General features: G+C 46.7%; 1 protein-coding gene and 1 long non-coding RNA gene across 3 annotated transcripts; one reads left to right on the forward strand and one right to left on the reverse strand.

Moving 5' to 3' along the window:
- Positions 1–1,005: 1,005 nt before the first annotated feature.
- LOC105493142 (DnaJ heat shock protein family (Hsp40) member A4) lies at positions 1,006–18,661 on the reverse strand. 2 transcript variants are annotated; one of them, XM_011760599.2, is made up of 8 exons: positions 18,336–18,661; positions 17,847–17,985; positions 12,132–12,312; positions 9,887–9,991; positions 8,763–8,990; positions 7,460–7,690; positions 3,059–3,159; positions 1,006–2,959 (listed from the first exon to the last, which is right to left on the reverse strand). In XM_011760599.2, exons 1-8 carry the CDS (start codon positions 18,413–18,415, stop codon positions 2,744–2,746), a joined length of 1,281 nt encoding a protein of 426 aa, XP_011758901.1. In that variant the 5' UTR covers positions 18,416–18,661; the 3' UTR covers positions 1,006–2,743. The 2 variants fall into 2 exon arrangements, with proteins under 2 accessions (XP_011758901.1, XP_011758902.1); XM_011760600.3 differs by lacking the exons at positions 17,847–17,985; positions 18,336–18,661 and adding an exon at positions 16,439–16,562.
- A 19-nt stretch (positions 18,662–18,680) lies between these two features.
- Positions 18,681–25,132, forward strand: LOC105493141 (uncharacterized). The gene is made up of 2 exons (XR_011626297.1): positions 18,681–18,857; positions 24,944–25,132. It is a non-coding gene; the product is annotated as an uncharacterized lncRNA (long non-coding RNA).
- The last annotated feature ends 2,498 nt before the right edge of the window (positions 25,133–27,630 follow it).

The raw sequence follows: 27,630 nt of genomic DNA on the forward strand, positions 1-27,630 counted from the left end.
TTCTTTTTTCAGTTACCCTATTACCAGTGAAACAGTAAGAGGGATTGGCATTAAGAGCAAATCTCTGCCTTAGCCATCAAGAGATCCAGGCACTTCTTTAACTTTCCGGCTTAGAAATACAGGCTCTTCCAGGGAATTGACTCATGCAGTGAGATACAGCAGCGAGCTCCCCAGAGCTGTGATAAAGAAGCTAATCTATTATAGAATGGAGTCCTGAAGGAAAGAGTATATTTGACTGCATAGGAACATTATGTACTCCCGTCTATCTGGGCATCCTTCTACTTGATGTATTAAAGATGTCCCCTGCCAAGCCCTCCTTCCCCTTATTAATTTCAGAGAGGTCTCTAACTCACTAGGTGGGTATTGGAAGGCAGGCTGCTGTTCTTGCTGCCTTAATAATGCCTAGGCTCAAGCCTGTGCCTCATTCCGTAGAACAGTAGCTCTGCCTTAGTTATTTCAGAGTATCTGTACCTCAGAGTTTCCTCCTCATCAGCCCCCTTGAGACTCACGTTAGTGAGAAAGATGTAAGTAGCTAAACACTTGGAAGAGTGTTGCTTTTTATTGATAACTTAATATGCTTATGAGTCAGGTCATGTGCTTTTCCCCAGACGACTCACTGCCCTCAGAATAAAGCTCACCCTTTTTATCATAGCCCCCTGCTTCTTCCTCCTGCTTGCCTTGCTCACCCTCCTGTAACCACATCATCATTGCCATTCTTCTGCTTGGAATGTTTTCCCTCCAGACCTTCGGACGTCTGCTCCCCAACTGCATCCAGGATTCTGCCTAGATGCCAGCTCCTGGTAGAGGCCTTCTTCCCTTTCCCTTCTACTTACTCCCATTCCTCTTGTTCTTCATAGCAGTTACCACTTTTTGTTTGCATTCACCCCCATCCCCAAAATAAAGCTCCATGAGGGTGGAAACTTCATTCCGTTATATCAACCAATGAGAGGCAAGCTGGCACTTAACACTGTTTGAGCTCTCGAAAAAATGAAAAAGCAAAGCCACTTGTCTCTCATACCAGCTCAATTTTAATTTAAAGTGACAAATGTACAGGTGGAATAAAATTTTAAGCAACACCCTCCAAATTCCTCTTATATGACAAGAAGGAGCTGAATGTAATTTTACTCCATCACCAACGAAACAGTAGTTCTTTAGCAATAGTTAGGAAGTCACAGCACAGAAACAACACCCCGGAGTTGTGGTCCATTTACAAATAGATTTTTCACTTAGGCTTCGTTGGAAGAAGTGATTTTATATCTGTCCTGACCCATGGTCAAAGTGGGCATAGGTGGGCTGCTTCTATACTTTGAGCAAATTATGCCTCACTAGCTAGCAATGTTCTGCGGGAACCTGGTCCGTGCAGCTGGTTCGCCCTACTTCTGCATGGTCTGATCTGCTTTTTGACCCTCCTAAGGAAGATCCCTGGTCTGAGTGAAACTCTCAGGTGCCATGTAACCAAATAAGGGTAGGGTAGATCTGACAGGCGGCCTCTGCTTTAACCCAACAGCTTACAAGTTTTTTGTGACTTGGGGGCAAGAAATAAGCAGTAATGGCTAAAGACTGAGGTAACCCTAAGTTCGAATTGTAGTCTACCTGTCAGGAATAAAATAATGACTGATACCCCTCCAAACAAGCTATAATTTACAGTAGTAGTCCATACAAACTGTAATCCACAGTGGAACTCAGAGCAGTTCTTACCAAAACATCACTTGAGCAGGAAGCCCTTTGTAATACGGCTGTGCAATGAGAGGAACAATCCTTTGGAAGGGAGCTGAATCTGGGAGAATGAGGTGGAAAACACTGGGGAGTTCTATGCCTTTGCAGACCCTCAAGTCACCCCAGATTACTGGTCAGAGAAGCTGGCTGTGCCATGGGCCAAACCAGCAGCATTCTCCCTCAGCTTCCGTTGCTGCACTGAGGCTGCCGGGGACACAGAACGATTTAGTTTTCTTTACAGGTAAGCACTTTGGTGGGAAAGCATTGCAAAAGTTGTCAACAGAAAATCATTAAAACCATGAAGAACAAGGTGTGAGGGTCACGGCAAACAGTTATCAGCATATGATTCAAAACACTGGTTTGTCCTCACCACAGAGCTTGGAAGGTTCAGAAAACTTCCAAGAGAGATGATCAGACACACTCACATTCCATCCACTGAAGGGCACAGAACAGTAGGAACTAAGTTGGCCCTGTTAAGCAGGCACAGGCAGCCATGTCCGATCCATGGATGTGCTTTTGTTCTTTAAGAGGATCATCTAGAATCCTCAGAAATGTTACCTTAGCAGCCCTGAGATCATGCCCTCAATAACTCTGCCAAGGGAGGAGGGAGAAACCACAGACCTAGAGATGGGCCAGGATGCCCACTTTGTGCCTTGGGGTTTGCTAGGGGGCTGAGCTGCTAACTGGGCTGTGCTTTATTGGTGACACTGAATTATGGCAAAGCCACTAGAAGCACAAAGTGTTGGTGCAATCACTGACATCTCAAAAAGTATATCCTGAAAATAGAAATGAACAGATTCCATATACAGACTAGAGGTGATTTACACTTAAAACATTTAAATATAAATTAAGTTATAACTTAAGTTACAACCAAAATAAAAACCAAAAAGACACTCAGCAATTAAGAATGCTGAACACGTACACAGGACATCCCAAACATGAGGCCATTAAAGCGATCCATTTTCATTGTGCCAACTTTACATTCATCATGTGCTAGTCCGGCGGGGCCACGCTGCCCCGCACCACGTCATGCTGTCTGGCACTGCACTCCAGCCCGGGGCCCGTCTTCGTCCTCCTCATAGGCCTCCCTGTGCTGACGCCAGTTCTGCTCATTGGGAGAAAACTCCTTCAGCTCCACCTGATCCATGTCATCTGTAATCCTCACTTTCTGTCGAGGAGGCAGTAAAGCTTCCAGCTGAGGAAGCTTTTCCAGAGAAAGCCAGTGTTTTTCAGGGAAGATTACCTGTAAAGGGTGAGGTGGGAAAGAAAGGTGGCTGTTTTTTCCCCTTCCAATTAAGGCATTTAATAATATGTCCACGACAATGAAACACAGTGAACTTACTAAAAATTGTATGATTAGAATCCCTTTTTCCAGGGGTGCTTTGTAGATGGGCATTCCTTCATCACGCACACATTTCAGGTCCCCGTGCTTTATCACCTCACCTGCCAGAGAAAGGGTCAGTTATGAAGCAGAAAGGCAGAGGGGCCTGCAGAGGTTGTTCTCCCTCACGGGAGAGCCTGAGGCAGGTCCTAGCACCCCGTGGCACTGGGCAAAAGCAGCGTGGCATCTGACTGGAAAGCTGGTCCCAATCCCAGGTATCCTTGTCAGGTACTGCCTGGGGGTGGGGCTCGGGCTGGGACTCTGGCCCGTGCTCCCCCGGCCCGTGCTCTGAGCTCCAGCAGTGTGTCAAGGGGGCAGCATGCTGCAGCCACCATCACAGGTAGGCTTGAAACAAGTGAACCAAAGTCATGACACCCAAGTCTGCATAAAATGGGGCCAACAACCATCACTCTGCCCCTTCGTGGGGTGACAGGTATTCCTACCACAAGGGGAACAGGAATGCTCCTCACAGACAGGAAGAAGCCTCAAGAGTCCAACCAGTCCCCTGCCTGGCATAAAAACTGGCTCTCAGCCACCTGTAGGTGACACCCAGGTTCCTTGGTAGGGAGCTCACTAGGTGGCTTGGCCACAGGCAATCTCCTTCATGGTCACAATGCACTTTCATACACGCTGCTGAGCTGGAGTCACCCTCCCGGCTGGCACCCGCTGGGTCTTACAGCTACGTGACTTTGCAAGGCATCAGGGGAGTTCAGACCCCAAGAACTCTGAGGCATTCTCCCAAGTCAGAAACTTCCCTCTAAGCATGGAAAAGGAAAGGGACAAAAGGGTTTCTGATAAAGTATACTCTTCAGCTCGGCAATGAATATGGACAAAGACAGAAAGAAATGTTTGGAAAAAATGGGGGAGACGGTGGAGGGGAATCGAAACACTAATTTATTCAGCAGTCCACTTCCATATGGAACTATCTAGAAAGTGAGCTCTCTCTTCAAGAGGAAATCTTTAAAGAGGAGGTTTTAAAAATAAAGTAAGCCAATGACTATCCTTGAGGTTCATTCACGGGCAGGGCTGTGGCTCAGACATGGCCTTCAGAGCCTACTGACTGTGCAGGACAGCAACCCCTTAGCTAAACTGCTCCGGACTGCTGGCTTTTTGTGTTCCTGTTTATTCTTTTTCTGAAATACAGTCATGGCCAGGCGCAGTGGCTCACGCCTGTAATTCCAGCACTTTGGGAGGCCGAGGCGGGCAGATCAGGAGGTCAGGAGTTCGAGACCAGCCTGACCAACATAGTGAAACCCCCATCTCTACTAAAAAAAAAATAGAAAAATTCGCTGGGCATGATGGGGTGTGCCTATAATCCCAGCTACTCGGGACGCTGAGGCAGAATGGCGTGAACCCGGGAGGCGGAGCTTACAGTGAGCCAAGATTGCGCCACTGCACTCCAGCCTAGACAACAGAACAAGACTCCGTCTCAAAAAAGAAAAAAGAAAAAAGAAATACAGTCATGCACAGCATAGTGACCTTTCAGTCAACAACATTCATGAAGATGGTTGCAAAGATTACACCAAACTTTTACTGCACCTTTCCTACGTTCAGATACCCACATACTCAGCATCATATTACAACTGCCAATAGTATTCAGTACAGCAACCTGCTATGCAGGTTTCGGCCCAGGAGCAACAGGCTATGCCACACAGCCTAGGGTGTAGCAGCCTACGCCATCTAGGTCTGTGCAAGTGTATTCTATGATGTTCACACCACGACAACATCGCCAAACAATGCATTTCTCAGAACGTAGCCCCATCATTAAGTGACACATGACTGGTTTTTCTGTCTCCCCATTCCTATCAGGTGTCACTTCTTGCTGCTCTCAAGCTCTACTCCCCATGCTTCTGCTTCTAGCTTACCGGGAGGTGGGAAACTGACCAAGCATGGAAAACTACAGGTAGAACACCACCACAATTTCGGCTCTCCCGGCAGGTAAATACCCGCCTGCAGGCAGGGCCATCACACCCTTGTGTGGCTCCAAAATCACTTTTTTAATTAATCCAATCCTCAGCAATGCTCATAACAGGCTAAAGGGCTCTAGGGAAGAAGGCATTTCAACAGCGGAAGAGGGAGGAGAGAAGATGGAGAAACAAGAAATAAGCCAACACAAAAGAGGGGTGAAGAAAAAAGGAGAGGGTGCAAACGAGAACAAAGTAAAAGCAAAAACAAAACAAAAAGGAAAACAAATCCCCAAAGAACTCTCCAACAGCAGGTTTCCTGGATGCTCCACCCTTCCTTATAATAAAGAAGGAAATAGGTTTCTTAGGATTTGCCACTTCCTTCCCTCTGGGGCTTTTTCTCCGCCACTCTCACTCCATTTGGCTCCCGGTTCCCTAGGCTGGGGTCAGCTAAGGCAGCAAGGAACACTGGGCTCTGACCCTTGGCAGGGCCCAAGCCTCAAACAGTCCATCCCTGGACAGGATGGTCTTTCGCAAAGAAGTTACATACAGATGCCGCCCAGCCCCGGCTCAGGACGGCTAGGATCTGGGCTGTGACCATGTAAGGGCGTCTTGGACACAGTGCCAGGGTGTTGAGCTCACAACCAGTGGTCTGGGGCTTCATGTAAACTGTGATCTTCAAACTCCTTCTTGAGGGAAGAAATGGGTGCCTTGGGAGGTCTATGAAAGCCTAAGGGTAGGTGTTTTATTTTAAATTTTCATGCAAATTTTGCATTATACTGCAGTGCTTCCCCCAATCCTTGATTATGTATAAAAACACAAGTCTGGGCAACATGGCAAAACCCCATCTCTACAAAAAATATAAAAATTAGATGGGCGTGGTGGCATGTGGCTGTAGCACTAGCTACTCGGAGGCTGAGGTGGAGGGTACAGTGAGCTGAGATCATGCCACTACACTTCAGCCTGAGGACAGAGCGAGACCCCTGTCTCAAAAAATAAATGAACAAATTTTAAAAATAAATAAAAACAGACACAGAGCAAATGACAAACCAAATGGGGTAAAATGTTAACATCAGACAAATCATATATGGGTGGACCTCGGACTATTTTTGTATTTACAACTTTTTGTAAGCTTGAAATTGTTTCCAAATAAGTTTGTTTTAAAATCCCAAAAACTGATCAAGCCTTGGATATATAATTCTGCTTCCTATTATCCCCAGGAAAGGAGGAACCTGAAAGAATCCAAGAGAGGAAAGAGAAAAAGAGCACGGGAAGAGGAAAGCAGGCAAGGAGGGGAAGGGGGAGAGGGACAGGGAGGGAACAGAAGCCCAGGCCTCAGTCACCCCACTGGACTTGAGTCTTATCTCCAGCTGCCACTGCCCTGGGGGCAGGCTTATTGGCTGGTTACCTCTGTGCCTGCCCTGAACCTACCCCTTTTGCCCCAAACCTCAAGTGGCCATAGGAAAAGGTAATCCCAGCCCCACGGCCAGTGAGGGGACTACAGCAACACTGCAAATGGCTGGTGCTGGGGCCCAGGCTGCTTCGGTGGCGTAGCCACCACCACACCCATCCAGACATTCTTTGCTATGCACAGCTGACCTTAGTGCTATTCAGAAGCAGCTTCAAGTCAAGGTCTCTGGCCTGGCCTCTCTCCTTTCTCAGCCCCTTCTAGGCAGGTGCTCTGGTGCCCACACAGACCTTCACTGCAGTGAACACAGAAACCCTCCTGGGAGATGAGTCCCCTAGTGTCTACAAGGGGGTTGGGGGCTGAGCTCAGGCCCTCAGGAACCCTTTCAGCCCAGAGGCATCTCCCTCTGGCTCCCATGGGTGTGTGCAGACCAGCAATTCCTGTGGAAACCTCCAAGGATAAGCTGATAGGCAAAGTCTTTCTTACAGGAAAATTCTCCTTTAAAATGTAACTCATGTAATGAACAACAGAGGCTACAGGAACATGTGGATGAATCAGCACAAATCACCACTTGATAGAAAAACACCACCTATTAAGCTGTTTTCTTATACAAAAATAAATTTTTAAAAATTTAAGTTTAATTGGCAGACTTCATCTAAAATTTCAGAGCCCCAAGATTCTTATTTGAGACTTTTCCCCCCAACCGAATATTTTTTCTAGGGGAATATAAAAGGACTTTATAAATTATCCAGAATCATTAGGGATAACTTTAAATTTAGAGAAAATCACGTCATACTAATTTGTGTAACAGAATTTGACTTTAAATGTGAAATCAGGTGAACTATTCCCAACACAAGTAAGAAATACTCAAGGCGACAGATGCCCTAAACACCTGGCTTGATCATTACCCATTTTATGCATGGGACAAAGTATTACATGCACCCCATCAATATGTAAAATATTATGTAGCAATAAAAAAAATCAGGCTAACTTGCTATAATTATGCCAAACATACAGAACGTCAATGGAAACACACATTTGAAACGTTACCTGATTTGGATGTAATAACAAGAATTCGATTGTCCAGTGTTTTTATCGTCTTCTTGAAGCCACAAAGAGCTTCAGAAAGCTGAATTTTCATTTTCATGATCAAGTCATGGCCTCGTCTCTGAAAGACACTATGATCCTTCTGATCAAGCACAATTATGACATCACCAGGCTCCAGCTCAGGCTCCTGATCTCCTTCTCCATGAAATAGTATCTTTTGCCCATCTTTCATACCTATGAAACATCATCCCTTTCTGATTAGCCATTTCTCATACAAACCATGCTTCCTTAAAGCTTTTGAAGAAGGAACAGAGTCCTTCAGGGGTTCTTTATTCATCAAGCCTCCCAATCTCATGCAGGCACAAGGCAGGGAGGGGTGGCTAGGATGGCCAATGAGAAAAGAGGTCCCGCTTCCCTTGGCATAATGTGGGGCCAAGCCCAGCATGCACAGGGAGAGGGGGAATGCGGCTCTACATCCCAGGTTTCCATAGCACTCCCTTCCCCGGGCCTGTGATGCCACACTGCCAGCATGGGGTCACCGCCCACTTCCCAGAGCACAGGGTGCATGACTAAGGACTGATGGGGGTCAGCCAGCCCTGTCCTTTTCTAATAAGTCATTATGCACACTCAAGGCACAGGGTTCAGGCATGTTTAAACAGTAAGTCCTTTCATAACACCTGTGTCGGTTTGGGTGTTAATTCTTTTACTTTTGGTCTCGTATCTGATCTAGGATATATTCACTGGATTGGAAAGCCACAGAATCATCAGGGAATACTTGGAGGACAGCTAAAATGGAAAAAGGCCTTAAAATGATGGCATCAGGCAAAATGAATAGCAGGAGAAGGTGCTGTATTTGGGGGAATCTGATGCACCAGATGGGGAAATGTGGAGAGAAAGGGAACATGCAGCCACAAACACTTAAGCCCTTACGGCCAATGAGCATTGGAAGCGACCAGGAAGACAATCCTAAAGATTCTAGAGGAATGGCTTGAGAATATCAGGAGATGGCAACTAACCAAAACCAAGGCCAAGTAAGACTTTCAGAGCATTAGAAAATCTCATAAAGAGGCTGTCTGTGATCTCAAGGAAGTAAACCTCGGCAAGAACACTTTGGCAGGTGACATGGAATGGAAATAAGGCCAGGAAGGGTGGAGAGAAGATGACCGGGACACAAGAGGAATTCATGGCACACCCAATACATGTTGTGATACAGCTCGCTTCCCTGACATCTAGCCTGTGTATCCCACGATTAGCACCCAGACAGCATTTCCAGCCAGTGTGGAGCACCAGCTCTGCGCAGCCTCACCTTTTTCAACATGTACCTCGATAATCTTCTTCTCACGGATCACCTTGGCACCGCTGCAGCTCTCGCAGCGGTCCTTGGGGTTGATGCGCTCGCCCTGGCCCTTGCACTCAACGCACACGGTCTGGATCTGCTGCACCATGCCCGGCCCGATCTGCTGGATGTGGATCTGCATCCCCCGCCCCTTGCACAGCGGGCACTTCTCCACCGATCCCTTCTTCCCGCCAACACCTGCAGGGTCGGGGGAGGCAGGAGTGAGGGCCATGCTCTTCCCTTACCAGTGTCCCTGCTGGGCGCCACAGCAGAAGGGTAGGGAACCCTCACATCAGACATTGGGCTTAGAATTCTATTTACAATCAAAAAACAATGCAGAAGAGCCTGGAGGAGTCCAGCCAAGCAGATAACATCCAGATGTTAACATCTGACCTCAAATGTTTGTGATTTTGGCTGCATCAATCCAAATTTATTACTTTAGCTTCATCAAATGTGTTTTCTTCCACCCCAGGTGGAACCTGCATAGGCCCACAGATGAATGAGGAGGCTGGGGCTATGGAGATCTAGAGAACAAAAGCTCTGTCAATAGCAGCAGCTACCCAGCTCAGCCAATTCTCTCTGTGGGACAATGTGAGGCTGGGGTCACCAGACATGGCTTTTCTGGAAAACTCAGATTTTTAAAAAATTACAATAATTATATGTACATTTAAGTCAGGGGTCAAGAAACCATGGCCAGACTGCTTGGGTTTGTAAATAAAGCTTTACTGGAACACAGGCATGCCCATTCATTTATGTAACATGATGGCAGAGTGAACTAGTTACAAAAGACTCCATGGCCCAGAAAGCCTAAACTCTGGCTCTTTACAGAAAAAGTCTGCCAGCCAACTCCTAGATGGGGTCAAGTGTCTGATTCTTAATTTTTAAAAATAGTCGTCAACATGTCAAACAGAGGTGCAGCCCAAAGAAAACATTCATTCAGGCAAAGAGATGTGGTCCTCAGGCCACCTGTCTGTAATCTCTGCTTGACCCTTGCATTTGAAATAAGATAACTTATTTTCCCTGAACTAAAACAAGCATTGTTTCTGAATCTAAGGGATCAGAACTGTGAGGTTCAGTCAAAAATTAATTTTTACCTTCACATTTCTCACAAATTACATTTTTCTGGAGGGCCAATTTCTTCGTGACTCCATTATATAAATCTTCAAGAGTTACAGATAACTGGTGTACAACATTCTTGCCTTAGCAAGGGAGAAAAAAAATTAGTGGCGTTGAATGAAATATACCACTGTATTAAATACCACCCATATGACCCTTAGTTGTATGAAGTCTCCAGAGATTCAAGACTGTGGATGGGTCATGCGCTCCCTTCCCTGCAGGAAGCAATGCTTCTATTACCCCAGCCCATCCTTCTAGCCCTCAGCCAATAACAAGAGCTAATACCTTCTCCAGCTATGAGCTAATTAATCATTTATAGAGGCCAACAAAAAGACTTTCCACCTTTATTTTTGGAGAACAAATCTGAGGACAGGGAGAGTACTAATTGAGAAACCAAAAGCAGTATGAACCCACGAAGTTGGTTAAGTTTCCCCATGAAAGGAGTTCTTTCTATACATAAATCTGTGACAGCCAAAGTCTCTGGATCTTTTCAAACTCTTCCTTGGGCATAAAGCACTTTACTTTCTGAGCCCTTCTGTAACTGGTGGCCAAATGGGAATTCCTTCCTCTGCCAAAATCTTGCTTCTGCACTCAGGACGGTGGGTGTTTGGTCCTGAGTGTGGGCGTGTGCTCCAGCGCCTGCCAGCCTGTCAAGACTGACAGCATCAAGACCCTCCCTGCTGCCCGTGGAGCTCCCGCAGTCACTGAGACGAGCTGTCCTGGTTTACTGGCTGCCAACTTTGAGAGATGACTTAATTAAGGGCATGAAGTTTTTCATCTCAAGACAGTGAGGGAGCTGGACAAGAGAATACCCGAAGTTTTAATTACGTGCACACCATCAATTATATGAGCAGGCAATATGCTCAAAGGACAGGGGAAGGATTTTTCCCTAATAAACACTTTGTGATTTTCAGCACTCTGTGTTCAAAGAATTGACACTCAAGCTTTTTAAAGCTCAAAGTCAATTACAATGTGATAACAGGTGCTGCTTCATTTATCTAGGGGTCTCTCAAAAACCACACTTCTTAAACCCCAAGGCAGAGCTCATTTCTTCTGACTTTATCCAGAATTATAATAAGCCTGCTTATCTTTCTGGTGTCAAGATTCAAAGCAGCCTGACAACAGTAAACTAAACAGGGGGAATGGGAACTAGTCTATTGGCAACTACTAACATTAGCAACTACTAACAACAGAGGTAATAGCCTGTAGTCTGGCAGAAGGTGAGATGCAGAAAAATTAGGAAGAGCAAACCTCCAAAGTCAAAACAGTGGCCTGGGGCCACTGAGCTAAGGGCTAAGTTCCTCATTCACCTGGGGATGAAGTTGCTACTACTCATAAAGCATTCTGAAAAGAAAGACAGGTCATTTACAAAGATTTCAAACATAAAGAGGTAAAATTTGTTACCTAGAAAATCCCCTGAGCAGGCTGGGAAATGAGGCCATACTGAACATGGCAAGGGTACCCACCTAGAATTAGAGAGCCTGCAGCCCAGGCCCAGGTCAGGGAAAATGGAAGGCCACAAAGGGAGGGTGGGCAAGAGAGGAGAGGAACACTCTCCGTAAAGGATCCCTGACAACCACAGGAGGCGTCATTTACATCCCTCAACACACTCTGGTGCCTGACCCCAACAACAGAGGAAAAGAAGGCACGATGAACTTGACCACCTTCTTTTCTATCCACCAGTCCATTTGCTCCTTCATATAGTATTGGAGGATGTCAGATAATTACTAAATTTACCAGGAGTTTCCAGGTAGCCTGAGCACTAGACAAGTGATAAACTCTTGAAAGTTAATGATCCCAAAACATGGCAACAGTACCTTGTTTTTTTGTTTGTTTGTTTGTTTGTTTTAAGACAGGGCCCCACCCTGTCATGCAGGCTGGATTGCTCACTGCAGCCTTGACTTCCTGGGCTCAAGTCATCCTCCTGCCTCAGCCTCTCAAGAAGTAGCTGAGACTACAGGCATGAGTCACCAGGCCTGGCTAATTTTTTTATTTTTATTTTTTTGAGATGGGGGGGGTCTCACTATGTTGCCCCAGTTGGTCTTGAAATCCTGGCCCAAAACGATCCTCCCACCTTGGCCTCCCAAAGTGCTGAGATTACAGACATGAACCACTACACCTGGTCCAATCATATCCTTTTAAAGCATGATCTATCCTGATTCCAAAAACACGTACAATTGTGGAAACCATATAACTTATTTATGTTTCTTTAAAAGCATTTACCTCTTCTCTCTCTAGCCATCCGTCCACCACCACCAAAGAACATGTCAAAGATGTCCATGGGTGAAGAGAAGCTGGGGCTGCCTGAGCCTCCTTCTTTAATTGCCTGCTCTCCGCCTTGGTCATAAATATCCCTTTTCTTTGGATCTGAAAGCACTTCATATGCCTGGGATATGAGTTTAAACTTTAAAAGAAAGAGAGAGAGAGAGATTTTTAAAAAGAGAGAAGTTTCAGTTGTTTTATTAAGCAAACCCGCCATATAAACATACAACGTAATAGAGGTATTCTGCCCCAAACCCTTGAACTAGCCAGTCTATACATCCTCTACCTGGAACCTGACTTGCCTGTCTACTTACTCCTTTGGTAAAGTGGGAAACACAGGGCAAACATATTAAGCGACTGGTGAAAGGGACATGACAAGAATAAGGAAGAGAAGGCAGTAGAGAAGGAAAGTTTCTCCCTAATCTGGCTGCACCAGACAGGAAGTCGAGTCCAGCTAGGATACCATGAGATAGTGCCAGGGCTGAATCTCTAACCAGATAAAGCTAGGACTCTGGGCACTACCACTGGCTCACCTCCTCATGGGAATCATTTCATTAGTTTACTAGCATGAAATTCAACTACAGGCATCTGTGAGTACCTAACCACGTGCCAGACATTGTATACAAACCTATACTCCTGATCCTCCCCCAAAAGCCCCATCCTGCCCATAGTCTTCCCCATATCACAGTTATTGGCAATGCCAATCTCACCTGTCAACAAATCCCACTGACGCTACCTTCATATTTGCATCTCCAGTACCCTGAGACACACACAATATCCCATGTGTAGCATTCCTGCCAAAGAGTTACCACTGGAACCCAATTGTATGAAAGAATCAGAAAAGCCAAATTGAGAGATACTCTAAAATTAAAAGATAGGAAAAAACGAATACAATGTGTGATCCTGGATCAGATCCTGCACTGGGGGAAAAAAAAAAATGGCTACAAAGGACATTATTGGAACAATGGGAGAAATGTGAATCTTTGTTCTCAATGTTAAACTTCTTGAATTTGATAACTGCACTATGGTTATGTACAAGGATGTCCTTGTGCCTAAGAGAAACATGCAGCACTTAGGGCTGAAAAGTTACGCTACAGGTAGCTTCCTCCCAAAACCTTTAGCCAACGGTAATAATAATAATAATAATAGATAAAACAAATGTGACAATTTATTTACAACTGGTAAAGCTAGGTGAAGAATACATAGGTGTTCATTGTACCACTCATGTTTTCTGCAGGTATATGGAAATTTAAAAAATAAAATCAGAATGCTAAAACACGCAAGATCTGTTCCTTCTCACTACACCACATCCACTCTGGCAGAAAGCACCATCTCAGGCCTGGACTACTGAAGTGGCCTCCTCCCTGGTCTTCCATGTTCCCTTCTTGCCCCAGCTTTCAGTGTGTTCTCCATTTGAGCCCACTAATTGGGTCAATCCTCTGCTCAAACCTCTACAAGGTGGCCCATGTCACTGGGAGTAAAAGCCAGTCCTAACTTTCATCTATAAGCTCAACCTGGCACCTCTACTTTCTTCTCCTCCTGTGCGTCCCCACCTCAATTCTGTGCCAGCTTCACCAGGCTCCCTGCTGTTCCTCAGTTCTGCAGCCTGAGCCTCAGAGGCACCTCAGCCTGGTGTGGCCTCCCCACTCACCTCTTTCCAGCCTTAGCTCACAGACCACCTTCTCAGGGATGCCTCCTGGTGATCCAGCTTTAACACTGCAAACCCACCTCAGACCCTCCCACCCCCCACCCCTGCTGCATATTTCTCCATAGCATTAACCACCTTCCAACAAGCTGTATCATGTATTGCTTAGCTTATGTAGTCCTCACTGCAACATAAGCTCCGTGAAGATGGGGGGTTTTGTCTACTGCTGTCTAACTGAGCCTGGAACCATGCCTGGCATGTAGAAGGCACCTGTTAGATGAATGGTTCGATTCTGGGAACTCAGACATAAATAAATGAGGTAGGGTCTTGGCCCTCCAGAGGATACATTTTAGTCAGAGAGACATATATGGATATATAGATATACAGATCCTATAATGCAGCTGGCTTCACAAAATATTCAGAGAAAAAAAGTGCCATGAAATAAGGAATTTGAGAGACAGAACAAGGGAATTTGAGGCATTAATTCCCTTGTTCTACAAATCCCTGATTGAAATCTAATAAGTAACTAATAATAATAGCTAATAAATAATAGCTAAAAAACTGTACAATTTAGAAAAGTATTAAAAAGACGTCAGCATCATATATAAGTCAGCTAGATCTTTTGATATGTTGATTCTCATACCATTTCTGCGAAGAAGTAAGTACCATTCACTACTACCCCTTTCCTCAGCAGAAAACCTGAGATACAGTGTAAGGATTGGGTGCCTGGTACAGATCAGAAAGCATCTAGGCCAGGCTGCCCCTAGAGAGTTTCTGCATCTATCTGCAGGTCAGGACTAGGTAAATAAGCTTCACGGGAATGTCCACCGGAAACACTCAACAAATACCCTGGATACGCACATGACATTTATACTTACTAGAATTATCTAAGAATGGAAAAGGAGTACCCAGTTGCTTGGGACATTCAATCAGAGGCCAGACCTCACATGGGATGAGGGTTCCAACTACCAGTAGGGAGTCCATCCTCTAGGGTCCCAGGACTCCAAAGTCTAATTCAGTTCCCAGCCTGGACCCCCTTCTCCCAGTGGGAGACAAGTGCTATGACTAGCTTGCCTTTCAGGCCATGATCATTTGTCACAGAACCTTAACAGGATTACTATACAGCTGAGGGAAAAATGGCTTTGAAGACTATGTAACAACTTGGGAAAAGTACTTATAATAAAGTATTAAGTGGAAACAAGAAAACAAAATGTCTATGCATCAGGATGGCCATGTATGATCATGCTGGGGGAAGCCTGGAAAGAAGCATGGAGTGGTGAGGATAATGTGTGCTTAGTAGGTTTTCCTCTGTGTTCTAAAATTTTCTGCACAGTTTGCTATCTTTTGATTTTTGAACTTGAAAATCTATCATTCAAACTAAAAGTTACAATGAAATTGACCAAAAGATCAAACTCATCTCAACAGGGTAGTAGCCAAGAATATACCCCACATCATTGCCCCTGAAAGGGACTATCTTGGTGACCCACTACCTACCACCCAGGCGTCTTGCGAAAAAAACCAGCCGCAGATAAGTACAGACTCCATACAGAGTGCCCGACAAACACAAGCTGCCCCAACGCTTAGCAACAGGGGACAACAGGGCCAAAAACAAAGACCAACACCCCAACAGCCTTCTCAGTTGTCCCAGCAAGGGCTAAAAAACTGGCATAGTCTATTTTTGAAGAGACATTAATAATACAGTGACAAACTTAGGAGGAAAAAAAATTTAAATGTTCTGCCTGTGATACAGTGGAAAAGAACTACACACAGACTCACATACACACTCACAAAAGGCCTGCACAGTGCACCCAGCACACAGTGGGGACCAGAAGAGGAGGTATTTGTTGAATGAATGAACAAATGAACGAATGAGCTCTCTCTGGGGAACTTTACAGCAGTTTCTATAAATTGTGTCCCCAGTCTCCTCATCCTCTTTGATTTCCAATCTAAATTGCCACTCTCCTCCCAATATTCCTTCACTGCAATTTCCCTTCCAATTTGTGCCTTTATAGAGCCCTCTTCTCCTACATACAATTTTTTAAAGTGCATTCACTCAGCCAGCTAACAAACATTTTAGCACCTACCCTGCACAGCTAGCTACTCACCCCATAAGTGGCCATGGGGGCAAAGTCACTGCCCTGCTTATATTATGGCAGAGAATACAGTTATCAAACAAGTAATCACCTTTAAAGGAATACAGTTAATCAAACAAGTAATCACCATTAAAGTAGGATGCATGTTGGGCCTGTGGTTCAGTCTACGAGGCAGAGGCAGCCTCCTGGAAGATGTTTTAGCAAGAACTAAGGAGTTTTATCCCCTTCCGTGAAGGTAGGGGAAGGAAAGTATTCCTGGCAACAGGCACATCACAGAACCCCTCCCTCCAAGCTGAGATGGGCTTGCCAGACCTCACTGCCAAGGGCCTCATTTATGCGACACTAACTCAGTGCCTGGCTATAAATAAATATTAGTTTAAAACAAACCAAACCACCTGCCCAGACAGGTATTGACAGGGTGAAACCTACATATATGTAGTACAGGTCAAGTCTAATGTTTTAAAAATAAAAGCTTCAGAACAACAAAAGCACATTCAGCTCTAACTGTATACACAGAGGCATGAACTTACTCTTCTGAGTGCTGAGGTTTGACCTGAAACCAGGGTCAGAAGACTTTCCCACGTCTTTAGCCAGCCTGCTGAAATATGAAATTACAAGCCTAGAAGCTCTCCTTAAAGGAGACTCAGAAGCAGACTACAATCAATGTAGGGAGCAGGTGGATGAATCACTAGCACCATGTAAAACGCCAGTGCCTTTAAAAGCTACAGTAAGCCATCTAAATATAGATGAGAAAGAACGCAAGTGAGTAACAGACAAATGGTCTTACACGAAAGCATTTTAAACTTGTGACAGCCACATTCAGCACATGTGGCTAAATATAAATATTCCATCACTGTTGCCGTTCAGCCAAACCGTCCTGAAGTAGCTTTCTCCAGTTTGGAATAACTAATGCAGACAGGTATTTTGATTCCAGTGTCGTTTCCAAAGGTCTTAAATGCTACATGGGTGATCAGTGTGGCTTCAAAAGTGGTCCAGGTGACAGTGCCATCAGCTACTATAACGGCCCCATCTCCCAAGACCCATGCGGGACAATCAAAGTTTTACAAGAAAATGGCAAGAAGTGAAAAGAGGAATGGGAGGGCCAGCAGCCTTTCCTTGCAACGCCTCATTCCTTCAATTCACGTATTCAGGTGGGTCATGAGCCTCTTTAGAGATAAAAAACAAACTTTCTGTAAACAGGATGGAAAAGCTTTTAACTTCTGTCTCTAAAATGCAGAGCATTTTCAGTCTATGATTGGTACTTATGATCAACTGTGTGTCACCTGTCACCGAAAACCCAGAATATGAGTACAAGCTAATGTCAGGCTGCACATGTCCATGTCCCTGTTTAATAAAGAAAATGGAATTATTCACTATCTGACACTTTTATCAGGTAGGAAGTAGGTGCACAGAACAAATCCAGCTAGTCATTCTCAAGAGAGGCACGGCGTTTGTCCAAGGTACCAGCTCAGATTAAAGACACTCATCCCTAGGGTTTATGCATCAACAGAGAACATGAGCCAGTCGTTCCCAGCAAGTACACAACTGTTTGTGCGTGCCTCAGTTTCCCGATTTCCATGCCGCCTCTCCCACAGGAACGCCAAAACACCCCTATGTGAACTGGGTTCAGCCCCTGCGCCTCCCTGACGCCGGACTCCAGCGCGCACTGCAGGGGCTACCCAAACACTTGTGGAGCCAATGGAGGAATGAATGGGTTCGGCACGGACTCGCGAGAGGCCCCAGCCCACACCACATGCCTCCTCCGCGGGCGAAGCGCCCTCCACCGACCGCGCCACCTCTGCCCCGGCCTGGTCCCGAGGCGCCTGGCGACGGCCTCCCCAACAAACGCGGCTCAGGTTTCCCGCCGCCTTCAGTGCTCCTGGCTTAATAACCCTCGGCCCCTCGGGAGCCCGCCCCGCGCCCCGCGCCGCCCCGCACCTTCTCGCCCTCATCCGGGTTCTTGTCCGGGTGGTACTTGAGAGCCAGCTTCCGATAGGCCTTCTTGATCTCCTCCGGGGACGCGCTGGGCTTCACGCCCAGGATGTCATAGTACTGGGTCTCCTTCACCATCTTGTCTCTGCGGGCGGGCGAGGCCGGTCAGAGTGCCCCGGACGCCCCTGCCGGGACCCTGGCCCGCGCCCCCGCCGCCCGCCCGCGCGTCACGGTCACGGTCACCGCTGCCACCGCCCTCGCCGCCGCCTGTGGCTCCCGCCCGCTCCCCGCGCTGGGCCGACTTTCACGCCGGGCACCGCCGCACTAGAGCCACCGGCTCCTCCGCGGCGGGTTTTATTCGGCACCGGCGGAAGCTTCCGCAAGGAGACAGTGACGCCACAAAGACCTAGAACCTTCGCGGAGGTTCCGGGCGGCGCCGCGGCAGGTTCGCGGACCAGACCCCCGACGGCCGTCCAGCGCGGCCCAGCAGCTCACCCGGGCTTCTCGGGCGTTTGCTCCTCTGGCTGCCCGTCCGACTCCTCGGAGCTCCAGCTCTGACTGCCGCCCCGGGCCATGGCGGGGGCCGGAGAAGGCGGCTTGGGCCTGGAGGGCGCCCTCCGACGACCGTCCCGCCGCCCCGACGCCGCCCCCTTGCCCTTCCGTGGGTCCGTGGAACCGGCTGGCTGGAGAGTAGGCGGCCTGGAGGGCTGTGTCGGCAGGAGCCCTGCGCCGAAGGGTGGGACTGGCAGAGCTGCGCCCTGCGGTCCCAACCCGGCCTCTCCCCGGGGGTGTGGTCGCGCTTTGTTCGGTCACAGCCAGGCTGCGGCCTAAGGTGTGCCTGGGATTGTTGCATTTTTAGGGGGTTGGAGTGGGTAGGGGCCCTCTGCCCCCTCATGACCGCAAGGCTGAGGTGAAGCTCTCGCCTTCCAGTTGAGGTACAGGGGTCCTTTGCTGGCCCCAGATGTGGACAGTATCCTGTCGACTGCCCACCACTGGGAACCCTTAAGACCCCCAGGGGTAAGCAGTGACGTCCCCCCAAGTCTACCAAGCGCGGACAGTGCCCTCTTTTCTCCCAGAGGTGGGAAACCGCCCCCTCCCCTCTGCACATCATCAGTGAGCAAACGTCAGGGCCGGAACAGGCTGGTGGGCCCAGGGTTATGCACAGGGGGTCCCATGGCCTGGACCCTGACAAGGCTAGGTGGCCAGGGACGCTTGCCTGGAAGGGTACAGGAATAGGTCCCGACTTCCCTAGGCTGCCCCCAGCTCCCCACGGGTGCTCAGGGAGTCCAGATCACAAACCGTTGCAGAAAAGTGGGCGTGGAAAGCAGGCTGCAGCGCTATCACAGAATTGCAGGCCCCTGTCCCCTAGCCCTCCCTTGGCTTCTGCCGGGGGAACACTTTGTCAGGAAGGGGGTCACTGCTCACCTCCCTGGGATCCCCTGGCCTTGTTTTGGGTACTATGGCTGAAGCAGGCACTACCTCTCCTCCGTGTGTTCAATGGGGGCGAGAAATGACTTTTACTGTACAAGAGAAATTAAGCTGCTGCTCTTGGAGATGTTGCTTTTTTTTCTTCTTAATTATGCCTTGTAGAGCAGAACCTTTAGGCAGAGAACTCAGAGCTAGAGGTCAGAAATGTTGCTTTCTGTCCAGATATTACTCTCTGAGCCTTAGCCTCTCAACAGTTTTCTTCGTCAGCAGGACATGGGCATTGCCACTTGCCTGCCTTTCTCAGAGGGCTCTTGTAAGGATCATATGGGATGACAACTGTGAAGGCTTCTAGCACAGTGGGTCTCAAACCTGGCTCCTGACAGAAATCACCTGGAATCTTCTAAAAATCCCTGTGGGTTGCACTCCACACCTGTTACTTAGAGTTTCTAGGGGTGAGGTCCAGGCATCAGTATTTTTAAAGCTCCCCAGGTGGTGCAGCCAGAGCCAAGATCCACAGGGCCACATACTTGTCCAGACTCAATACTCGGGACCAGTGGCATTCATAAAATGGGCATGTGCAAGAGAGGGATGGCTTATAGAGCCTAGAAAAAGAATGGAGCTATGCACTTTGGACGACAGTGAATTCTGGAACCAGTGAGACCTAGACCTAGGTTCAAATCTCAGCACTGCTACTTCTGGCTGTGGAACCTTGGGCAGGCAACCTTTCTGAGCCTCAGTTTTCTCAACCTTTTAATGAGGATATTAATTATGACTACTTCATAACTTTGTGAAACACCTGGTATGTAGTCACAATATTGATGCTTTTATTGGGAGAGGCAGGGGCTAAGGTAAAGAAGCCGATAGTGATTCTTTTCTTGATGGAACCTAGCCAAGCTCCTCTGAGTCCTCTTCTCAACTAGGCTTCAATCTTGGCCTATAAAGACTGAACAGAACACAGTTTCTAATAACAGCGTCACATCCTTAAGATCACCAGTTCCCAGGCTTTTAGGCACCAGAGACAAGTTCCATGGAAAACAATGTTGTCACAGACAGGGTGGTGGGGATGGGCAATAATTCTATGATGAAGGCCTGGCGTGGTGGCTCACACCTGTAATCCCAGCACTTTGGGAGGCCAAGGTGGGCAGATCACTTGAGGCCAGGAGTTCAAGACCAGCCTGGCCATCTTGGTGAAACTCTATCTCTACTAAAAATACAAAAATTAGCCGGGCATGGTGGTGCTAGCCTGTAATCTCAGCTACTCAGGAGGCTGAGGCACAAGAATTGCTCAAACCTGGGAGGTGGAGGCTGTAGTGAGCTGAGATCACACCATTGCACTCCAGCTTGGGTGACAGAGCAAGACTCTGTCTCAAAAAATAAATAAATAACAATAGGATTGCCTAGTAAAATCAGCCATTTTTGGCCAGGTGCGGTGGCTCAGGCATGTAATCCCAGCACTTTGGGAGGTCGAGGTGGGCAGATCACTTGAGCTCAGGAGTTTGAGACCAGCCTGGTCAACATGGTGAAACCCTATGTCTACTAAAAATATAAAAATTGGCCAGGTGTGGTGGCATGGGCCTGTAATCCCAGCTACTCAGGAGGCTGAAATAGGAGAATCGCTTAAACCCAGGAGGCAGAGGTTGCAGTGAGCTGAGACTGTGCCACTGCATGCCAGCCTGGGCAACAGAGAAACTCCATCTCAAAAAAAAAAAAAAAAAAAATGGGGGATGAAACTGTTTCACCTTAGATCATCAGGCATTAGATTCTTAAAAGAAGCATGCAACCTAGATCCCCCGCATGTACAGTTCACAGCAGGTTTTGAGCTCCTATGAGAATCTAATGCCACTGCTTGGTTCCTAACAGGCCACAGACCAGTACTGGTCCACAGCCCAGGGGTTGGTGGCCCCTACCTAAGGTGACACTGGCCCCACCACCCCCTCTTAAAGTGCCTACCTGAGAAAACTCAAGGCTGCCAAAATATTTACTGTTTTGTTTCATCCAACACCTGAGGATAGAGTTTCTGTCTCCCAGTCTCTTTGGGAGGATGGCATCCTAACTTTGGTAATTGGTAGCTAGCAGACACAGCTGGCCTAATGTCACTTACATTGATCAACCCTTTGTCATTTTTCACTTCCCTGATTCTGTTAAACTGCTGCTTGTCCTTCTCCCTATTCCCTCATCCTCTTTTCAAAATGCCCATTTACTTTTCGTACAAATCAATGTTGAGCTCAGTTCATACTAGATTGTTTTCCCTATTGCAGTAGTTACGACTGATTAAATTCTGTCCTTACAGTTTTAGCTAGTGTTCAGCTTTGTTTATCTTAGACAAAGCCTCTGACAATCTAGTAGATTATTTCCCAGAATTGTGGATGGGAAGATTGGAGGCATTACACAGACATTTCTTATTTTGTCAGTTACGTGTTTATTTTCATGATGACCTTTTCATTACTGCAACTTTTATCAAAAGTGACATTGGCTTTCCACTCACAGTAAGCAATTTTAGGTTTCCTTTTTAAATTATTTTTAAAAAGAGTGGATACATAGTAAGTGTATGATAGTACCTGTAGTACAAGAATAAAGCAACAGTGGTGGTACTTGAATGACAGAAATTTGAGAAATGCTGATCCAGTTCCACCATCTCATTCTGCAGTTGGGGAGATTCTTAAAGAAGCCAAATTATACAGAACAGCCATTGTCCGCTGATGCTGTGTGGGGCTTCCTTTCTGACCCAGCGTAGGAGAGTCAAAGCAAGCACGGAAGTAGGTTTTACCCAGGGAATGCTGGGATGGGGTCTTCAAGGAGTTTCCTGAAGAGGGAGAAGCCACACCTACCTGAGGAGGGGGATCAGGAAGGACTTCATGGACGAGGAGCTTGTGCCATAGTCCAGGAAGTTAGAGCTCCCTTGAGCAGCAGGGAAAGGGAGGGCAGCCATGCTGAATGGACAGCAGGATAAAGGCAGCGAGCACAGATGGATGAAGGCTGTGAGTTGGGAGGGAAACAGGGACAGGTGTGCTAGAGCCTTGAATGCCTTGAGGAGTTGTTTGCTGCTCTGATGGGCCCTGGGGAGCCATTGAAGGTTTCAGAGCAGGACCTGCATTCTGAGAGGAGTAACTAGCAGCAGTCTTCGGGGGCTGGATGGATCTGGACCTCCTGGGAGAGGTCTGAGCTGGGCATGCAGGTTTGAGAGGCGAGCCAGAGAGAGGGCTGGAAGGAAAAAGAGAGCTCCAAGGAAAAGTGTTGGGGAGCACCTGCCTTTAGGAAGTGGAAAGAAGAACAGCCATCAGAGAAGCAAGAGGAGAACCCAGAAAGTGGAGAGGACCGAAATCATGCAAGGCCAGAGCAGCGAGGGGTAGAGGAGACAGTGCCTGGGTGGCAGAGAGGCTGGGAATGGGGGACGAGTACTTTAAGGGGAGGACGTTAATTCATTGGCCCCCGAAACAGCAGTTGTCATTTCAGGCCATTGTTTTAATATTGGGAGGGATTTCCACTTGGAGAGGCCTTGCCTCTCACTGGCTGTGTGACCCTGACCCTGGGCAAATTACCTTTCTCTGAACCTCCATTTCCTCCTTTGCAAAATGGGGATAAGAACATCTGCTTCACAGAATTATTGTACTGAAGAATGGAGACAATGCGTAAAGGGCTTACCGTGTGCAGAAAGCACGTGTTCTCACAGTGGAATTTATTGATTTCATCACAGCAGGATTAGTGCACACCTGCTATGTGTCTGGCTCTGTGCCGGAAACCAACAATACAGTACTAGTTAAGGTTATGCTTAATCCTCGAAGAGCTCAGAGACTAGCTGTGCCTGAACACCTGACTCCAACCACTTTGGGTGACCCGTAGCACGGGCTGATTTTGCTAGCATTCCAACCCATAGAATTTTCTAAGAACTCACACTGAAATAGTTAACCATTGCCACCTTGCTTGAACAGATAAAACCTGAGCCTCTGGCTACGTTCCTGTGGGTTAGGGCCTGGTCTCTGAGAAGTCACTTCCTTCTGGAACTTGGCGTTTACCCAGAGTTGCTGCCACCAGAGGTGGGACTGCTCTGTTTGGGGAGAAAAAAACTAAGAAAGTGAGGGAGTGGTCATCCTGCCACATATTTGGACTTTAGAGACAAAATTCTGAGCTCTTCTCATCAGGGCACCCATCTTTTGAGGTCCCAGAGTCCAGCGAGAAGACATCCCTCCATCCTTCCCACACATTTGTAAAGTGCATTTTGTGTCCAGTGTTGCAAGAGGCTTTGGAGCACACCGCGGAACACATCCTGTCTCCCCCACACAGAGGACAAGAACAAATCTAGAAATAAAGCTCTAACTGTAGGAGTGAAGGAAAAGTGTCCTTTTGAATTCTGGGTGGTCAGAAGGAGGAGACGACCTTCGCGTGAATCCTGGAGGTTGAGAAGAAACCAGGCATGCGGGACTTGGGTTAGAGAGTTCTAGGCACAGGCAACAGCACGTGTGAAGGCCCCAAGGTGTGAAGAACCAGAAAGGAACCACTGTTTCTGGAACGGTGATGGAGGAGGGGCATGGCCTTCAGGGCAGAGTGGGATTTTATCCTTAGGGCAGCAAAGGTGGGGGGGGGGTGTACTTTAAAAATTTTGTTGCATATTCATAAATTTTATTTTTTTTTACTTTATTTCAGCAATATCGCTATGTTGTTACAGACAAAATCTTTGCATACTTTGTGTTCTATTTTCAGTAATGCCAGATTATAAAACATTTCTTGAGTCATTGTAGCTCTCAGTTTGAATTTGGAGACATTTTGCTCCTCTGAGGCATAGCAAAATCCTCAAAGCAATCCTTAGATTCAAAAATGAACCATGGATTTTATATATCATGCTTGAACATCATAATGGAGTCTCATAAGATAATTGAGAGTTACTATAGAAGTATTACAAATATTTTAATTCCATCACATAATTGCTATCCATTTTTTAAAAAAAGTTTATAAAAACAGCTGACACACAATGAATTGCACCTATTTAAAGTGTACTGCTTGATCCGTTTTGATATATGTATATACCCATGAAACCACAATCTTAATCAAGACATGAGCGTATCTATTGCTCCCAAAACTGTCCTCATGAAAGAGTATTTTTTAAAAGCCTGCTCAAGCTTGTATTGGTCAGCAGTTAAGCTGGGGCCACAGGCCTGTTCTGCTGTCTCCTAGTTTGTTTTTTTCCAGAAAATAAACCCATCAGCACTTTGGTTGTGATACTGGCTCCATCACTTCTTAGCTGCGTGACCTTGGGCAAGTTACTTAACTTCTCTGCGTCAATTTCTTATCTATAAAAAAATACCTACCTCATGGGGTTGTGAGGAACAGAAAAGGTTACGTGTGTATATAAATTATAGGACGAAAAGCTCTTGGACAGGGCTTGGCACAGTGTTCAATAAATACTGGCCATTGTTGTTATGTGATACAAAGAGCTCCATACATGCATCTGCCTAGAAGGATTCTATTTGGAAATAAAAAAGCCAAATAGGGTGGGAGGCTGAAAAACCTGCAGGGGAACTGGGCTGAGACACTTACCTTAATAGCGCCACTGTTATAGGGTGCCTTGTGTGTGTGTCCAGTAAAAGCTACACTACCTTAATAGCGCCACTGTTATAGGGTGCCTTGTGTGTGTGTCCAGTAAAAGCTACACTTAATGATTTTTTCACATCTTTCCTCAGCCTTGGCCAGTCCTATCTCAGCAGTAATGGCCTGTGTTAAGTATGGTGCCTAGAAAATTACAGACTATTCCAGACCAGGAAGGAAAGGAAAGTTGACTTCATCTTCAGATACTCAGGCTGCAGCCTGGAGACATCTCATCTCTCCTCTGTCACTCCTTCCCCATCATTAAAGTTTGTGGATGTTCCTTAGAGTCTCTCAGACCTGTCTTGGCTTTAAGACGAGCCCTCATCATCCTCTGCCTAGCCCCCTCCAGTCACCCTCCTTCCATTCCAGAAGCTTTGATGGATCCTTAAGTAGAATAATCAAATCCAAATCCTTCCCCTGGCATTGAAGTTTTTCCATGGGCTGAACTCAGTTTACCCTTCTTGGCTCCAAGTCCTCAGAGTGCTGTTTGCATGGCCAGAGTAGCATGGTGCGATTCACCAGCTTGGAAGGTTGAGAGAAGTAGCCTGAAATCTGTTCAGAAGCAGAAAAACACTGCAATTCTATTATGATGATGGTGGAGTCACATTTTCAAATGTGCATCTGAATAGCTGGCATTCAATTGTTCTTAGAATGGGAACTATCTTTGGAAAAAATACATTGATAAGGTATTTGAGATTCTAAGGCCAGGGCCTTAAAAGATGATGGTGAAACTTCCTGGCATGGCACGGGAAAGGAATTTGTTAGGCTCTCAAGACGGAGAAAAATGAGAAGCAAGGAGGGAGAGGGGGCTGGGCGCAGTAGCTCATGCCTGTAATTCCAGCACTTTGGGAGGCCAAGGCAGGCAGATCACCTGAGGTCAGGAATTCGGGACCAGCTTGGCCAACATGGCGAAACCTTGTCTCTACCAAAAATACAAAAATTAGCTGGGTGTGGAGGCGCACGCCTGTAATCCCAGCTACTCAGGAGACCGAGGTAGAAGAATCACTTGAACCTGGGAGGTGGAGGTTGCAGTGAGCCAAGATAGTACCATTGCACTCCAGCCTGGGCGACAGAGAAAGACTATGTCTAAAAAAAAAAAAAAAAAAAAAAAAATGGAGGGAGAGGGAAGAGAGAAGAGCCTGCAGGATGAAGATAGGCTTGAATCAGGTGAGCCTGCTAGGCTCTCCTGTCTCCTTACCACCCCAGCCCATCTTCAGTGTGCTAAACTCACAAATATTTGGTGCTTGTGTGTGTGTGCAGGGTAGAGTGAACGTGGAAGGAGGGGGTGAACACATGCAGAGGAGGCCATGGAACCCTCCACCCTGGAGAATGCACAGGATTGTGAGGAAAGCCTTGGAGTGCTGTAGGCTGTCAAATTTGAGGGATTCAAGCCAATTTTACTGAGTCTGGAGGAGCAGATGGTTCCATTTTTTATTGTTACTGTCATTGTTGTCACAAAAAATTACCCCTCAAAAAGATACTCCCTCCTAGGAAAAGCACAGAAGAAAGAAGAACAGAATCTTGTTGCAAAAAATATATATATATCCTTTAGAAATGCTTGCTTGGCAAAAATATATCTTTCCTTTCTTTTTCACTGTTAACCATTATGTGGAACGAGTCCCGAGAAAATATCAGGCTCTGGTCAGGCGTGGTGGCTGTCACCTATAATCCCAGCACTTTGGGAGGTCAAGGCAGGAGGATTGCTTGGGTCCTGAAGTTTGAGACCAGCCCGGGCGGCATAGTGACACCTTATCTCTACAAAAATAGAAAAAATTACCCAGATGTGGTGGTGTGTGCCTGCAGTTTCAGCTACTTGGGAGGCTGAGGTGGGAGGATTGCTTGAGTGAACTGGTGAGGTTGAGGCTGCAGTGAGCCCTGAATGTACCACTGCACTTCAGCCTGAGCAACAGAGTGAGATGTTGTCAAAAAAAAAAAAAAAAAGAAAGAAAAAGAACATGTCAGGCTCTGAATAAACAGATAAAGATGTCCAGTAACCATATTTTAGAAGCTCAACCTCACTACTATCACTACTAATCCAAGAAATGCCAATTAAGACAATACATGATACCATTATTTGCCAGTGAGGACTGAGGAACAGCTGAATCAATAAGGGAACCATGGGTCCCTGTGTAGTGGAGAGAAAGAATGCCCCATGTTCACCTGCTGCAGGCCTCACCGAGCAGGCCATCAGGGCCAACTGGGACTAGGTGACAGGTGTCCCCACCTTGGGTGGTCCAGCATCCAGGAAGAAACAGTCAATCCTCCTACACAAGAACCAGAGGGCAGACCTGGGGAGCCAGGCCTGGGACAGGTAAGCATTCACTGAAAGCGACCATTGTAACCTGAAAGGGGACCAGCCATATTAATTTTTAAATTTTCATAGTACTTTATGTATAAATCACATACAGTAAAATGCACAAAACTTAAGTGGGCTGCTCACATGTGTAGACCTGTGTGACCACCTGGATCAAGATACAGGTACTTCTGTCACCCCAGAAAGTTTCCACATTCTTTTGAGTTGTCACCACAGACTATATTTGTCTGTTCTTGAGTTCCATATAAATGGAACCATATGGTAGGAGATGTTTTTAGTCTGGTTCCTTTTGTTCATTACACCTTTTTGAGATTTGTCCACGGCCCTACATGTCTGTCTCATTAGTCCATTTGTCCCGATGAGAAGTATTCTATTGCGTGGATATACCACGATGTGTTGTTTATTCATTATCCTGATGATGGGCATTTGGGTTGCTTACTGCTTCAGTCTACCATGTATAAAGCCGCT

Source organism: Macaca nemestrina, chromosome 7 (assembly GCF_043159975.1).
Source record: "Macaca nemestrina isolate mMacNem1 chromosome 7, mMacNem.hap1, whole genome shotgun sequence".
NCBI classification, from domain to species: Eukaryota; Metazoa; Chordata; class Mammalia; order Primates; family Cercopithecidae; genus Macaca; species Macaca nemestrina.

Coding starts and splice junctions, on each gene's coding strand:
- LOC105493142 (XM_011760599.2), bottom strand. CDS start 18,415: ATGGCCCGGGGCGGCAGTCAGAGCTGGAGCTCCGAGGAGTCGGACGGG. Junction 3,160..7,459: donor TGTTATTACATCCAAATCAG/GTAACGTTTCAA, acceptor TTTCTCTGGCAG/GTGAGGTGATAAAGCACGGG. Junction 2,960..3,058: donor TTCTAATCATACAATTTTTA/GTAAGTTCACTG, acceptor CACCCTTTACAG/GTAATCTTCCCTGAAAAACA.